The 17,066-nt window shown below is 30.5% G+C and overlaps 3 protein-coding genes and 1 pseudogene across 3 annotated transcripts in view; all 4 read left to right on the top strand.

The window, feature by feature from the left end:
• LOC149894934 (uncharacterized) overlaps window positions 1–9,575 on the top strand; it is a 47,951-nt gene extending 38,376 nt beyond the window's left edge. Inside the window, exons 13-14 of the mRNA XM_090080213.1 lie at window positions 1,764–1,835; window positions 9,019–9,575. Of these exons, the coding sequence (XP_089936339.1) occupies window positions 1,764–1,835; window positions 9,019–9,575 (629 nt within the window). The remainder of the gene's footprint in view (window positions 1–1,763; window positions 1,836–9,018) is intronic.
• The window catches only part of LOC149894929 (uncharacterized), a 127,249-nt gene that overhangs the window by 16,261 nt on the left and 93,922 nt on the right, over window positions 1–17,066 (top strand). The window lies entirely within an intron of this gene.
• Window positions 10,671–12,536, top strand: LOC145198886 (uncharacterized). Its single transcript, XM_090080204.1, has 3 exons — window positions 10,671–11,588; window positions 12,228–12,455; window positions 12,528–12,536. The coding sequence occupies exons 1-3, from the start codon at window positions 11,370–11,372 to the stop codon at window positions 12,534–12,536; spliced, it is 456 nt and encodes a 151-aa protein (XP_089936330.1). The 5' UTR covers window positions 10,671–11,369.
• On the top strand, window positions 12,754–13,891 carry LOC149894933 (uncharacterized; annotated as a pseudogene).

Raw genomic sequence — 17,066 nt, 5'->3', positions numbered from 1 at the left:
TTTTGGGGGTATTCATTTTTCTATGAAGAGTGAAACATTTTTTAATAAAAAATAGTTATACTTATAGGAAATGCTTATGTTATCATGAGTAAAAAATATTATCGACTGATTTTAATAATTTTTTATGGTAGGAACATAACAATTTTTAAAATTGATTTACTCAAAACTACTCGCGGATCAGTTAGAACCTTGTCAAACCAACACGACGACTTGGTAAACACCACGTGAACCACTCCTCGCAAATGCCGTTTTCAAATGTTTACAAACTGAAAAATCTACCTGGTTGAAAAGTACTAATTGTACAAAATCGAAAATTCACTTCTCACATTTGTAACAATGGGTGTTTTCAGATAAAAACAAGCTTCCATTTAAAAAATACAGTGGTTTAAAATTTGTGTATCAGATCTGATACCTGGGTCATTAAGGGTTAAGTTCATTTTGCTTGGTTGAACGAAAATAGAAACGAAAACAAATGCTAAATGTAAACTGTTGCTCTAAGAATATGGGTATCTAATGTTAACAGCTAATAGAAAACTAAGCAACTCATGTTCATAACATATCCATCCTTAAACTCATCAGCACCTGGTGACATTGACTTCTAAAATTTATAAAAAAAAAATTGCGTTGGTCAAATTGCAGCTAAAAGCAATCATTCAGAACTATTAGACCCTTAGAAACGCTTTAAGTTCAACATCAGTTTTTGACGTTTAATCGCTAGATTCTTGGTTTTAAGTTTATAAAGTTTCAGTTGCAAAATATGTTCGATTTCGAATATTGCTAACAGAAAGCACCACTTGAAAAAAGGATATTAGGTTAAAATAGATTGATAGAATAGGGTTTTAGTTCTTTTTTTTCTTCTCTGCGAAGTCTCTTGTTGTTTTTTCTCTTTTAAACAATTTCTTACAATAAAAAAAACTTTACCACTTAAAGTAAACTAATCGCTGTCATCCCTGCTCTTTCGATTTGTAAACACTGTTTTTTATATAAGAGGGTGTAATACAATATTTTATATAAATGCTTTTGAGGAAAGCACATCCAGTTGAGCTAAGTAGCTTAGTAACTACTATGTTTTTATCGTTATTTAGCTCAATATTGATTAGTTTTTTGAGGTCACGTATTTCAATTTTCGCTAACAAAAAATATAATCTGTTTTCAACTTGTTTTTCATTTCAAATGGGGTTTGTTTCGAGCCTAACAGTTCTATTCTGTATTTTTATCGACATGTTGAACTGAATTGTTCCCTTTAAAACCGACGTTTCGAATCTGAACTTAAACTGGGCTGTATTTATCGTAAAGTTTCTTCCCCTGAAAACATAACAAGAGTTCAAAAAAGGTTTTAAATATAACAGTTTAAATGTTTCAGTTTTGTTTGAGAGTTCCATCAAGAAGTCTTTTTTTATATTTTACACATGATGGGTGAAAGGAAAAATAGAATGTCTTTTTTTTTTTTGTAAATTTCAAAAAGAATATTTGGCAACTTTTTAATATAGTTTAGTTGAACAGGTTGTTATTAGATGTTAGTTTTTCAGGAAAAATATTCAATGATGTTGTACAGAGTTAAAAAGGTTTATTGATATTTCTTTAGCTTTTTGTAGCCGCACCGTGACCAATCCTGTTTTTAGAATAGAATCTTCACTGACGAACCTAAGTTTCTATAATTCTTGTTTTTGTAATTATTTCATCTATTTATGTACAATATTTTTAGGTATTATATAAATTATGTATTGCTTTAATTTTTCTTTAATGTTAATTTTTTCTTTTAGATTCTCGTGTATTTGTAAGTCCTATTGATCATAAGGTGGGAGATTTCTATTGGTTTGAAAAAGAAATTACTGGTAATTATTGGCTATAAAATAATAAACTAGAAGCTGCCATTTCTTTAACTTGTTGAGGGCATTTCTCAATATTAATTTCGAAAGTTTCAGATCTATTGTTTTGTTTATACTTTAAATGTTTGTTGTTATAGAAAATTGCTTTCCATCTCATTCTTTTTGTCAGCAAATTCTGTTTTCTTTTTATCAGGTTGCAGATTAAGTTTATTGTCGAATTTTTAGATTTTTTAAATCTATTTAAGACAAATAATTAAATGAGTACGCAGTAAAAAAATAAATACAGCCGATAAGAATTTAAACGTGTTTTCAAATATCACTGTTAAAGATATTGGTATTTAGAACAGTAATTAAAATAATTAGAGCTCAATTATTCTTTAACTTTATGCTTAAACTGATACTTAAAAAACAGTCAGAAAATATTAGTTTTGCCAATAAACAATATTAAATTTTGGGAAAGGAAATTTTTACTATTTAGTAGATTTTTGCGAATATTTTTATAGAACAAAAAAAAATTGTTTTTTTTTTAGATCTTAAAAAAGAATGTTGGAAGATAAGTAAAAGTAATAAAGATATTGATAAGCCGTTGCTATTTTTTTAGCAATCACTAAAGTTACAGGTAGCGGTCTCTCTGAATCACTAAATAATTGTGGAACCACCCTTCAGGCTAAATTTTAAGAAATTTCTATTGTTGATAATATCTGTATAGTCACAGACCAACTTGATATAAATTTATTAATATCTATATTATAATCGAACTAAATATTATACTTAAAGTGTTTATTTTCAAAACTTTAAAGTGTTTCAGTTTTTATGAAACCAATTTCTGTCAGCGAGTGAGATTTGTTAGTCGTCCCTAACAAAAAATTAAAAATACATTTATTTTTATCATACTGGATATTATTCGCTCTACAAATTCTAATTGAAAGAAAAATTCATTTGTCTTCATCAAATTTATGTTCAAAACATTCTTTATGCCTGACCTATCCTATTTGCCCGTTTATTTACTATATTTACAATTACTGTGAGGCGGGGTTTTGTTGTGTTACTCTAACTCTTCTGACAATATATTCAGGGGAATTGGGATGGGGTTTTGGGTGTTTTGATAGAGGTTAGGAGGTTTGGGTTAAAGGTGAGTGGGGATGCCTCTTGGTTCTGTGTAATGGTAGCACTCTGAACAGTATTAAAATACGCGCGTACTTTTCTTTACGCGCAATATTTCTCCTTTAAATCTCTAATAATAATAATTCTTTTCTTTTAATGTTCCGTAATCTTTAATAAAAAATTTCTCAACTTAAAATTATAAATGCTATATCTTTTAAACTCCTTTTATAAAATTAATCAAAACTCCTTTCGTATATCTTTTTTTTATTCAGCATTCACAGACTGACTCCAACTAACTCTAACTTCAACTTACACTTCTGTTTTGTATCTCCCCGTTCACCCATCGAACCCCGTTCACCTTCTCCGATCCTTTTCGACCCTCAGACTCTTTTTCTAATCTTTCTCTTCTAATCTCTTTTCTTCTAATCTCTTCTAATCTTTTTATATTTCTCACTCCACCTTTTTATATCGGTTCTAATGTTTTTGGGCGTTGGCGTCTTTACATTTTTTATTCGTTATTGTAAAATATTAATTAATGTCTTTGGGTGGTATTGCTTTAAAGGGCATCTTGTTTTACTAGAATTAGCTTCCTCGCATTACTATTAACAGCCGATAGAAGACTAAGCAACGCGTGTTCATAATGTAGATAAGCATGTATATCATTAAACCCATCCTTAAACTCCAAAGCACCTAGTAGCAGCACCGTGACCATTCCTGTTTTAAAGTCTAAATACTCAATATATAAAAAATGTTTAGGATATCTTATATTTGATGATAAAATAATGCAAATAAAGCAACAGGAGTATAAATTATCAACTTTAGTAGGATTGAGAAAAAAAAATATTAAATTTTGTCTACGTTTAATGACAGTTTTGAATATTACTTTTAAACTCATTTATTTGAATAATTCTTAGTTAACTATTTGAAGAGGATTTTTCCATTTTTATGAGAAAAGCACCTTTCGGCTTGTAAACGCTGTTTTTTGTGAATGACATTAAAGTCTATTCTAATAATGACATAAAGGTCTATTGATATTTCTTGAGCTTTTTGTAGCAGCACAGTGACCATTCCTGTTTTTAAGTCTCAATATTCAATATATAGGAAATGTTTAGAATACCTTATGTTTGATGATAAAATAAATAAAGTTATGTAGAGCGCCAAGCGAATCGGATTCGCCTTCCTTTTTTTTTTTTTTTTTTTTTTATTTTTCTTTTGTAATTTTTTTAAATTTCTGATTTTAGTTTCTTTACTTATTCAACATGTGGTCTCCTTTAGTCAGACTAACTACTTTTTTTATGATAATGATCTAAATTTTAAAATGAAAAGCCTCACATCAAAATTTCATTTGTAAATAAAAAAATTTTACTTCAATTCTTTCTATTTTGACTTTTTGGTCGACAGAACTCTTTAGATGATCAATAAGATCGCTCTTATAGCACTAAATAGAGGGATAAGAATGGAGTTTAAAATTTGTTTATCATAGTGCCAATGTTTCTCGATTTTAGCAAAAACAAGTATTTTTTGTTTGTTTGAAAGTTTCTATAAAAAAAAGTACAAAAACTCCAATCACGTTCTTATTTTTAAAAGTTGTCATGAGACGCTCTAAATATTCTCAGGAGAACTGAGAATATTACGAATGTAAAGATTCTCAAGAGAACTGAGAATATACGAAGCGTATCATGACTAGGGCTTCTCCTTTCCCGTAAAAATCTAATTCCCAGAATTCCGGGACAAAAATGATTAATTTCCTGGGATCCCGGGAAATCCTGGGGTTAGGTGACAAGCAAGAGGTGGGGAGATGTGTAAATTCAAATAAATATAAAAAAAAACGCTTTTTTAATACTATTACATTTAACAAGAAAATAAATACAAAATATTTCTTAGAAACTTAGACTCTTAAAACAAAACAAATATAAACTTCAATAACATTATATTTTTTATACAGATTAAATTTTAAAATAATTTTTTAAAAAACATAAATTGTCAATAGCGCTATCACTTAACGATGACCGAATTTTCGTAACAAAAAGACTTGCTGCCGAAAATGCTCTTTCTGAATCGATTGATGTTGGTGGGATAGTTAGTAGAGCATTATATAATTTTTCTAAATTATTTGTACGCTTTTTCGTTGCATAAAAAATATCCATTTCTTTTGTAATATTTTTAACGTCATATAATACATCTTCTGGACTCTCAATTCGACTAACGTTCGTAATGGCAGCATCCAATTTTTGATGAAGTGTTAATTCAGATGTTGTCTTCAAATTTGGTTCGGCCATAAACGACATTTCGGTCCGATCATTACTGCATTTTAATTCCTCAATTTCAGCGGAATTTCCACCACCATCAATATCCTCAACAAATAGCTTCGAAAATAATTTTTTAGCCGTAGCTTGAAGGACTGATTTGGAAGGCAATAATAATACAGAATCTATGTCCGATTCGTGTTTATAATTTGATGGATTATTTAAATATTTTAGCAAGCCAACTAAATTTTTATTCCGTCTTTCAACGATTCTCTGTTGCACATAATGCAGCATTTTAGTCGAAAAACAATCTTTATTTTTGCGCAAAACATCTAATATAAACACTAATACACCCTCTGCATCAAGTAGGGATGCGTTGCGTCGGCCAAGTCTTTCAATTCCCAATTTAATTGGTTGCAACGCTGTTACTACAGTCTGCACCACTAAATACTCATCTTCCGAAATATTGTTAATATTGTTGTGTTTAAAATCTATCAATGCTTTTAACATACATGTTTTTAATGCAATAAATCGTTCCAACATTGCAAGAAGGCTATTCCACCGTGTCTTTACATCCAGTATTAACTTGAGTTCTTTATTGTATGTAGTTTTTACGTATTTTTGTAAAATTTCATTTTTGAGTGGTGATTTACGAAACATTCGTACAATTCTCCGGACCTTTTGAATTGTTTGTGCAATACTTATGTAGCCTAATAATTCTTCAGTGATCTCAACTTCTCGCAAATTTAATAAATCGTTGTTTTGGCTTGACTGTAAATTCACTGAAGTTGTAAAATCGATTTCTTCAGACTCGTCATCTTCACTATTATTTTCATCAGAATTCTGACTGTCTGATGCATTACACTCACTGCCCGATGAATTTGAAGTCACTGATTTTTTGTAGAGAACATAACAAACTGGTAAATGTAGTCCATGTGCATAACAAAGTTGATGTTCCATCCCGCTTAATCTTCCATCCCGCTTAATCTTCCATATTTTTTCATAGCTGATGCACCGTCAGTTACACTAGAAATTATATGCTTCTTTGTAGATAAATTAAATTCGGATAACTTATTTTCAACCATATCAATAATCTTTTCAGCTGAAAGCGACCCAACTATTCGAATCATGCCCAAGTTCCAAAGCCTAGTTAATGAATGCACATTTAAATTCAAATAGCGACGATTTTTTAAAGATGTGTATTCGTCCATCGAAATAGAGAATGTTGAGCCACCTTGAATTTGCATAGTGTTTTCCTTAAGCACTCCTTGTTTTGGTGGATGGTGTTGACTTTTTACAAAATTCATTACATGTGAAAGGTTTTTTGTCAATATCATTCCTTTATCAGATAAAGATTTTCTTATAAACTCAGATTTTGCAATGGCATTAATAGAAAAGCCATCTATACCCGCAAATTTTGAAACAACTTCTAAAGATTCCTTTTTTATAAATGACGTAATTTTAGGTTGAGCATTTCTAACTTCAAAATTTGTTTCTTCGTTTGATCTTTTTTTCGTTTCTTCTCTAAAGGGGCCCTCATTATGATCAATTACATACCCAGGACCAAAAGAAACGTGTCTGGTCATTGAAAATGAAAAATAAAAGTTAATTAAATCTTTTAAAAGTCAAAACTATTTAAATATTTTAAAAATTACTTTAAAAAATTGTTTGCGCACACGCGGGGCCCCGGGAATCTTCTCCGTCCACCCCACTCCCTCCCCCACCCCCTCTCTCGGCGGCTATGCTTCCATGTGAAGATTTTTTAAATAACGAAGAAGACCACTTGTTGAAAATCCTTTACACATTGTTGTTTTACATATATTACAAGTGGCAGATTCTGTGTTTTTTTCTTTGGTAAAATTTTGCCTTGCCTTAGATCCACTTGACATGATGCGGTATATTTATTATCCTATTAATTAAATAGATAAAAATATACTAAAATATAAAACTATATTACCTACAATAAAAATCCCGAATTAGTGTGCTGATTGTAGATTAATTATTTTAAATTAGTTAAAATTACTAAACATATATTTTAAACTTTACCTACTTGGTTTTTCACTGATTTCACTTTTTACATACTGACTACTTTCTTAACGTAAATAATTACTTTACTTTCTAACTACCAACTTTTATGCGTAACTAATTACTTTTTTTGCACGTACAAGTATTTGTAACTTGTCCGTAGTTATTTTATATTTAACATATCAGGGACTCCCCTTTATTCATTGTAATTTCTTGCAATTGTGATTATTTATTAGATTAGTCACCAATATTTTGCAGTTTTGGTTTGTGTCTAAGATATATAAAATATTATTATTGAATTTGATTTATAAATGGATTTGGTTTGTTTATTTAAGCTTTATATGCTGTAAGTTACAACATATAAAATTTAAGTAAATCAAATCTATTCATAAATCAAATTCAATAATATTTTATCTATTTTAGACACAAATCAAAACTGCAAAATATTGGTGATTTAATTGCCCTTTATAATATATCTTCCTAATTTTTATAGAAATTTACAAAAGGGAAAAGGAAGTAATTTGTACTCAAATTTTGAGTAATAATATTTTAAAAACCTTTATAAATGTTTAGAATGTTTTAAAAAATTACCGGGATTCCCGGGAAATTTCATTGAAATTCCGGGATAACGGGATGGTTTTTTACCTCCGGGATTCCGTTTGAGAAACCCTAATCACGACAATTAGAGTGAAGAGAACGATTTCTAACTGCATATTAACAGAACTTTAAACGCTTCCACAAAATTAAACCAGAATGAGGTTTTAAGTTGTATTTGAAAATTCGAATGTTGATTCGAATTTTCAATTACAACTGAAACTTTCACACTCTGGTGGATTTTCATAAACAATTATGAGCGAACGAACGTTTTTCAAACGAGAGCATCGCCGCAGGAGTTGAGTTGTTTCACGGATGAAAATCCCTAACTTTATTTATTTTCTTGTAAACAATTATTTCTGAACGAGCGGTGTGAAAAAGTAAGTGTTCATGATTTTATTCTTATGTATAATGTTAGAATTAATTTTGAACAGAATAATTTATTATAATAATATATTTGTTTAAGTTGAGATTTTAGGTAAAAAGCGATAAAAAGTTCAGCTAAAACAATGACGTAGTATTTCTTTGATTAAAGTTGTAAAATTGTGTTTTTTTGGTTTTGTTAAAAAGATTATTTGATATTTTTTCTCTTCAAAACTAGTTTGAAAGTTTAAAAGTAGATGACCATGAAATTCTTATGCGATACTCTTCGTTTGAAAATTTTAAAAATGTATTTTCTAACCGCTTTGACAATTTTAATCGACTTTTACCGCTTCTAATTGACGTGCTTTCGTTTAGTTTTTAATATTTTTCGTTGCTAAAGCAAAGAAATAGAAAGTGAAATGTTTTTATCTCATTTCAAAAGTAAATCATTTTGCATCAAAAATCTCACGCGACTTTAAAATCAATTTGCGCGCTCTTTCAATGCTTTTGAGTAAGCATCTGATTGGCTGACTTGTTATTCGTATTTCTATTGGTTGTAACGCGACCAAAGTTTGAAAACGGCGTACGACAAGTTTCATAAAATATTTTAGTTCTGTATTTCGTAACTTATTTATTTGTTTAGTAAATATTTATGAAATAAAAAGTATTTTTGGAATTGATTTGTGATCTTTCGGATTGTTTTAATCTCTTCGATATACAAAATCATATCCGTTTTACTTTTATTAAACACGATATCGTGTTTTCAAAATGTTTAAAGTTGATTGTCTTGAGTAATTGTTGTTGCAAATAAATATTAATAATAATATTAATATGTTGTTATTCTTCTTCTTCTTCAGATGACACCCGAGAGATATTCATCAAGTGCTTCTTTGAAGCGCAGGCGTCAATTACCGAGGACTTGAAAAAATCAATCGATGAACAAAAGTGGACGATTGATATAAACGATAGAACAACTGCTCATGAAGTTTCATATTTTAAATATTTCATGGAGAAATTGTCTGCCGCAGGATGCAAGTTGAATTTATTACGTGTTTATAAAAAGATTTTATCTGAGGATGAGAAAAAACTTGTCACTTTATGTTCGACCAACGTTCGTGGTGTCTTGTTATTTCATCCAGTGAAGATCGATGGATGGACACCGACACATAAGATTGAGCGGTTAGACATCCATGGTTATACTTTCGTATCAATTAACGAGTTTGAACGTTTTGTCCTTCCATGGATTCGACTCGCTGAAGAATTAGATCTTTCCCTTCACTACGACACGAACTTCATCGACGACATTTGTGAATGGCTTCGTGGTTTGAACTTCAAGGAGTTGAGGATCTACTACCGTGGAGAATGGTTTTATTACATCGAAGAGTTTAAAGTAAGAAACACGAAAAATGTTTAATATGTTAAATAAAAAATAAATACAAATGTAAATATGTAAAAAGTATATGTAATACAAGAAAGTTTTTTTAACATCGAAGAGTTGAAAAAGTTGAAGTGATAAGAATTACTTTTGATTGTTTAAATATTTTTAATTTGTTAAATAAAAATGTAAAATGTATAAATAATGTGAGAATTATTTATGAAATGAAATATAAAACAATTTTAGAAAGAAAAAAACAATTTTCTTTTAAAACATGAAAGGTGGAAAAAAAATGGAAAGAATTTCATTTTTATTTGGAGTTTTTGTTGCGAATATTAGTTGTATATTAAAACTGAAAGTTTTTTACTTCAAAAACTGTAATAATATAATAATTTGATGTTTTAATAAACTTCAAAAAATCACGGAATTATGATAATACATTGTAATTTTATGTATTCATATTATAATAATGGAAATATTTTAAGAAATAGATTGTTTTTTTGTTGTCGTCAATGGTAACAGTTATGAAAAAAAATATTCGAGTTTTTAAGATGAGATTCAATCATTTTTTAGAACGGAAAGTTTTTTTTAATGTCAATGAAAAAAAAAAATTGGAACTCAGAAAATCGAAAAACAAAATCTTTACGAATTTTTTAAAAGCTTCGAACGGTGGACATTTTTTTTCTCTCGAAGGAGGGCAACAGATTTTTTTTTTTTTTTTTTTTTTTTTAAAAAAAAATGACTTTTACTGCAGATAATCAGCTAATGTTTTGTTTCTAGAAATTTTCGGTTGTTTTCAAATCAAGGTTTTTTCAAGCCCAATCATTTTGATTGATTTCGTATAAATTGGGTCATATAATTCCTGCTGTTTCCATAGCAATCAAAATAACCTTCAGAGAAAATAAAATGGTGATTAATGTCCGAATTGGGATAAAGCTCTTCACTTACTTTACAATTATCTTTCAAATGGCAAATCAGTAAAGAAACAAATGCTGTTTAAGTGAATTACAATTTTGTTCAAAAAGTGATGAATGCTTAAAATGTCCAGTTGACATTTTAACACTTTCGCTGCCAACTACGAGTATACTCGTGGCAATCATATATTATATATACTAGATGTCTAACTTCGATCCGAAATGAAGACCACAATGGAAAAAACGGCAGAGTCACATTTTTATAATTTTTCAGTTATGGCCCTTGGGTAATAAAGCATTGAAAAATACTTCTTTTAAGCCAAGTTTCAAATGAAAAAACCGACATAGTCTATGGTAAAATGGAATAAGAAAATATGGTATACAATGGAAAAAACAGCAGTGTCCACCAGTGACAAGGAAAGAAAAGGCAGGGTCCATATAATAACGTTATATGTGACTCTGCCGTTTTGATTTCCATTGTGATCTTCATATATTTAATTATTTCATAATTATTATTTGCTACACTTAATGGCTTTTTTATTTTAAATTAATACTTTTTGAGCACGTAAACACCTATGCCTCCGCCTTTTTTATTGCTTCCTCGTGGTTGGCTAATTAGTTTGTAATTTGCCAAACTATAATTAGAACTCAACTCTAGAGGACATTCTGAATCATGCCAAGTCTCTGACAGAGATATGACGTCGAACGTGTAATTTATAATAGATAGAAATTCTTTAAAATTTTCAAAATTTTGCCGCATGCTTCTTATGTTTAAGTGTAATATAGAAAGTAAATTTAAATCTTTTTTGATTTTAAATTCATAAGGATCAAAATAGGGTGTTTTTATTAAGCTCATTTGAGTTCCAGTACACAAGCTCATTTGAGTAACCAGTACACAAAGAATCTATACTAAAACAAAATGGCTGACTACGATGCTACACCTATTGTTACAGACAAGCCAAAAAAGAGAAAGAAAAATGGCAGTAAGAAAGACATAGCAAAGAAACAGAGGTTGTCATCTCATGTAACTGGCCCTGACTGTAAATGTATAAGACTTAAATGCTTTCAAACAGTCAAAGAAGAGAATAGAGCCTTGCTCCTCGAGTCATTCAATGCATTACCAACAAAGGATGCTCAGGTGAGTTCTTCTTTTAAGTTTTAAATTAAACTCTTTAAATATAGTTCTAGACTATTTTTTTATTTATAATACTAGCTCTAGATTTAGGTCTAGACCTAGATTCATAATTTTAATGCACCTGTTATTCCACCATGAACATGTTGATTAAATAAGACAAAGAGTTTCTCATTCTCATTTTCATTCAAATTTAGTTAGGTCTAGAATAGCTAGACCTGTACATCTGAATCATAACCATGGTAGACATCTGGTTGTATTACTGTGTTATGATACCCAAGGCTGGTATTGTATGTTTAATAGGCATTTTTAACTTAGTTTTTTAGTGGGGTGGACCCAATATCACAGTTCATTGTTCTATTTGAACGCAGCATACCAACAAGCCTAGACGTCTATCTAATAAAAAAAAACTTCTTTATAAAATCGATAATTCCATTATGTTCAACTATCTATAGACAATTCTTGATAAAATCGATCATTCTATTATGTTCAACTTTCTGAGTAGGTCCTAGCACAAAGCAGTGAAATTTATTAATTCTAACAAAGTAGGTAGGCTTATATATTTTTAAATTTTATAAAAATGCTTGTGTTTCCAAAGATGTGTGACCGGTTGCGTTAATAATCTTATATTGCTTCTTTTTACAGGATTCCTATCTTGCTTCACTGATCACAGTCGCGGAGATTAGCCGAAAAAGACCTCGAAAGGAAGAGCCTAAAAGTGCAAACAGTCACAGCTATCACTATAAAGTATTCCTGAAGAGTACAGATGATGTTGACCCAGATTCATTTGCCTATGTTTGCTTTCAAGCCTTCATCTCCATCTTTGGAATTAAGAAAGACTTGAGACTATCAAGAGAAGTCTTGCTACTACAGGTAATTTATACTATTAGCAATAGTTTTTTGTTTCAGTTTGTGGAATAAAAAAGCTATTTTTTCTTATCATAGTTAATGTAAAAAAAATGCACATTTTTCTATAATCCTTTCTTGTCTATATATTAATATTTTTCAATATTTAAAAAGAAATGTTGAAATTCATAAAGAGTGCTGTTATTCTCTGTATTTTACATGTATTTTTATAACTTTTTTTTTAATTTTTTTTTAATTTTTTTTACTCACCCCAGGCCTGCCTCCTGTTGATGGACGAGGAAAGCATGGTAGTCATCACAAAATATCTGATGAACTGCGGCAGAGAATAAGAGACCACATCTCTTCGTTTAGGGGTCGGCAGTCTCATTACTCACAAGAGAAGACGAGACGGCTGTACCTGCCAGAAGAACTCAGCATCTCCAAGATGTTTGATTTATATCAAGAGAAGTGGTCCGGAGACAATTTAGTGTATGAGTCATACAGGCTTATATTCAACAACGATTTTAACATTGGTTTTGGGTACCCAAGAACCGACACTTGCTCAGCCTGCGACCAGTTCTTGGCAAAAATAGAAATTGCTACAAAGACTCTTGAATCAGACCCAACAAATGAAGTCCTCTTAAGGGACCTGAAGCAGTTAAAATTTCAAAAAGATCTCCACCAGCGAAAGGCTGACACATTCTACCGGAGAAAAAGAGACGCTAAGCGAAGGGCCAAGATTACACCTCATCTTGAGGCCTTTACGTTTGACTACCAAAAAAATGTCAACCTACCCAACAAGTCCACCAATGACTTTTACTACAACAGAAAGCTCACATACCAATCATTTAACATTCACCAACTATCAACTGATGATGTTTTTCTTTACTGCTATGATGAGACTGTCGCTAGGAAAGGTTCAGATGAGGTGGCTTCTTTCCTGTATGACCACATCACAACCAAGGTCAGCGAAGAGGTTACTCACCTTGAACTATTCTGCGATTCCTGCTCAGGACAGAATAAGAACTTTACCCTGATTCGGTTTTTAGATTATATGGTGCACCATAGAAAAAGGTTTACCTCAGTGACAGTGACATTCCCTGAGCGCGGACATTCTTATATGGAGTGTGGCAGGGACATGGGTCCAGTAAATACAAAGTCTAGTGCTAGTGTTCCAGAAGACTGGATAAAAATATTTAGTGAAGCACGAAAACATCCTACACCATTTAACGTGACTAATGTTAAACAGGATCTGGTCAAAAACTTCTCCGGCTTTCTAAGGCCATTGTATAAGAAAGGCTGCCCGTTCCCCACGCGCCCCATTCGGGAAATGGTTTTTAACAAGGATGAAGGTCCAGGGACCGTTTGTCACAGAGACTCATGGAACGGTATTTTCTTGAAAACAAACATCATTGTTCCAACGAGAAAAAACAATTTTTCAGTATGCACAGCAGTGCCAGTAGCTTTGTATGAAGACAGACTGGCTATATCAGCTGCAAAGTACAAAGACCTCCAAGTTCTCAAAAAATTTACCACCAATGAGGCATTCTATGATGCTCTGCCGTATGACGATAAAGTTGAAGATGAGGGTCAAGACCAGTGAATGTTCATGCATTTTTTATTTTTTTATTTGTTTAAAATAAAAAAATTTTAAAATTTAATGGTTTCATATAGTTATTTCTTATGTGTTACAATAGAAAAACAGGCAAAGTCCTAATCAACGGAAAAAACAGCAGAGTCCAATCTGAACACATTTTGAAAAAACAAAATTTTCCATGAGCTAACATGATTTTCAGAATATTTATTTGTTAAAATTTGATGCTTAAATGGATGACCTTCCCTTAAAAATTAAAAGAATTGACAGTTTCTCACATAATTTGTAATAAAAAGGTTTCAAACCTTTAATTTAGGTTTTCTTAAAATGTGAAAAATGTGACTCTGCTGTTTTTTCCATTGTGCTCTTCAAATGTGAAGCCGTGGGAGCCATTTCTAATTCGGGCAAAAACGTGCATTTTTAACTTTTATTTCGCACGTCGGATATAGTTTTTGCCCTTATTACAAATGGCGGATATAGTTTTTGCCCTTATTACAAATGGCGGATTCAATTTGTAAACAAAAGAAACGGCTTCACTTTTCGTCCAATAGAATCCCGCAAGTTAGACATCTAGTATATATAATATATCATTGACTCGTGGTAAGTTGGCGTCATTTATTTGCCAACTACGAGAATACTCGTAGTTGGCAAATCATAAAATAAAACATCTATAAAACTAGACGATAATTCGTCTGACTATTTTTTCCCGTGAACTTTGGGAAGTCAGAACTTTGGGAAGTCAGAGGTTTTTGCGCTAATGCAATTTTTCATATACCGGAACAAATATGTTCCTGCGGCTTTTCTTTGATCTTAATGAAATATCGTAAAGTTTCGGGGGGTTAATCTTTAATTGCGCCAAAATTTAGTTAGTTAAATTATCAGTGCTATTCAGCAGCAGTATAACAAAAAAAAAAGATAATTTAAAGTATGCTTTTAAAAAAGTTTGTGATTTATTTCTTATTAAACTTTTGAACGATTACGAAAAAGAAGCTTTAAAAGCTCTCAGCAATGGCATATTACCCCCTTCCTTAAACCTGCAAAACGTAATTATATTTCGCCGTTATTCATTTTTTTAAGTAACCAAAGTTTTCTCGTCTAATTTCCCAAAGTTCACGGGAAAAAAAAGTCAGACGAACTATCGTCTACTATAAAACACATTAATTAGTACACTGTGTAAAAAATTCAAAGTGCACACTAAAATGTTTTTTAATGTATTAAAAAACATCTTATTGTGTACTTCAAATTTTTTTTCACATTTTTAATAACATACAGTATAATGTAGATATCAAATATATTTTAGCTTCTAGTCTAAAAAACACAACAATTTAGAATTAAGAAAACAAAATATAAATTACCTTTTTTACTCATGATAACTGTCAATGTGCATGTGCAAAAAAATTGAAACACTATTTATAATAAAAATGCATAAAATAAGCTACATTACTACACCTTTTCAAGATGTAAGTGAGAACTTGAAAGTTGTAATTAAAAATCGTAAGATGTAATTGAGAAATACAAAATGTAATTTAAAAGTCGTAATATGTAATTTAGAACATGAAAGATGTAATTAACAAACGAAAGATGTAATTTAGAAGACGAAAGTTGTAATTAAGAAACGTAAGATTTAACTGAGAAGATGAAAGTTGTAATTGAGAAAAGCTTATAATATATGTTTCAAACTACATATTGCGATTTCTTATTTACATGTTGGGTTTCTCAGTTACATTTTAAAATTTCTTAATTACATGTTGTATTTCTAAATTACATCTTACGTTTCTTAATTACAACTTTCAAGTTCTCAATTACATCTTGAAAAGATGTAGTCACCGCAATGAGTTATACTCATTACGGTGTTACGAGTACTTCGGCACTGGAGAAAAAAATTTCTTTACCAAACTACGAGTATACTCGTAATACTCTTTTTTTGTCAGTTATATTCAGAAGAAAAAATACTATAGAATTATTTCAGATTAAAAATATTTTTTTTATTGAAATGTTGATATCTAGCCTTGGCAATGAGAATGAAACCACGTGAAATAGCCTCGGCAAAAATTAATGATTGTAGACATTATGGCTCAGCAAAGCAATAACGCATAGTTTAAAATAGCCCGGCAGCGAACGTGTTAAGCGTTGTTTACGCTGTTCGTTTTTGGTCCATTATCAGCCACAATCATTAAGTACATGACAAACGAAGAGATAATGACATACAACTCAGCTGTACAACGTCAAAACACAGTATCTGTATTTTTCATAATTTTTTAAGTTGGGCCGCCAACTTAACTTCAATCATTAAATACGTGACAAATGAAGAGATAATGACATACAACTGCGTTGCATTAAAATAATTATATTTGTTGAATGAACCTCATCATTGATTTTTTTTTTTAAGAAAAATAAAATCAGAAACTTTTCTTGTTTCATTAAAGAAATTCCCATTCTTGATGTTTTAGTGTGTTAAACTAGGTATAAAGTGTTGATTCGAAAAAAATATATATGGAAGGATAAAAAATATATATGGAAGGATAGGCATACATGACTTCACTTGTTTGTTATTTAAATGGTTTTGAGCAATTATTTAGTTATAAGTTTTAAACCTCAGATTCAGAGGCTGCTTTAAAAAATCCCCCTAACTCCACTCCGCAGTGGATAATTTCGACTTTTTAAAATGGGAATGAAAATGGGTAAAACTATTGCCGAAATTTTAAAAAATGTGATTGGAAGAAATTTACGCTAAAACCATTTTGTTGTAATTTGGCGTCTGAAAGGGCCTGCAATCCAATAATTATGGGTGGTTGTAGTATTGAAGTGTTTTTATGTGCCTAATTACTATAATTGTGCTATATATAGCACACTTATGGCGACTATTAAACTAAATATATTTATTTTAGCGACTTTAACTCTGTTATATAGAGTAGAAAATTTATTATATGTGTTGGCTTAAAAGTAACAAATGTAAAAGGTGTTGATCTTCAAAATATAATTTATAATGTATAATCGGTATTATGTGTTGTACTACATTGGATCCCTGTTTCATGCTGGATATC

This window comes from Hydra viridissima, unplaced genomic scaffold, assembly GCF_058129835.1.
Source record: "Hydra viridissima isolate aposymbiotic clone 2 unplaced genomic scaffold, HvirCarnegie_v1 scaffold_1, whole genome shotgun sequence".
Lineage (NCBI taxonomy): Eukaryota > Metazoa > Cnidaria > Hydrozoa > Anthoathecata > Hydridae > Hydra > Hydra viridissima.
This window is presented reverse-complemented; position numbering and strand designations above follow the sequence as displayed.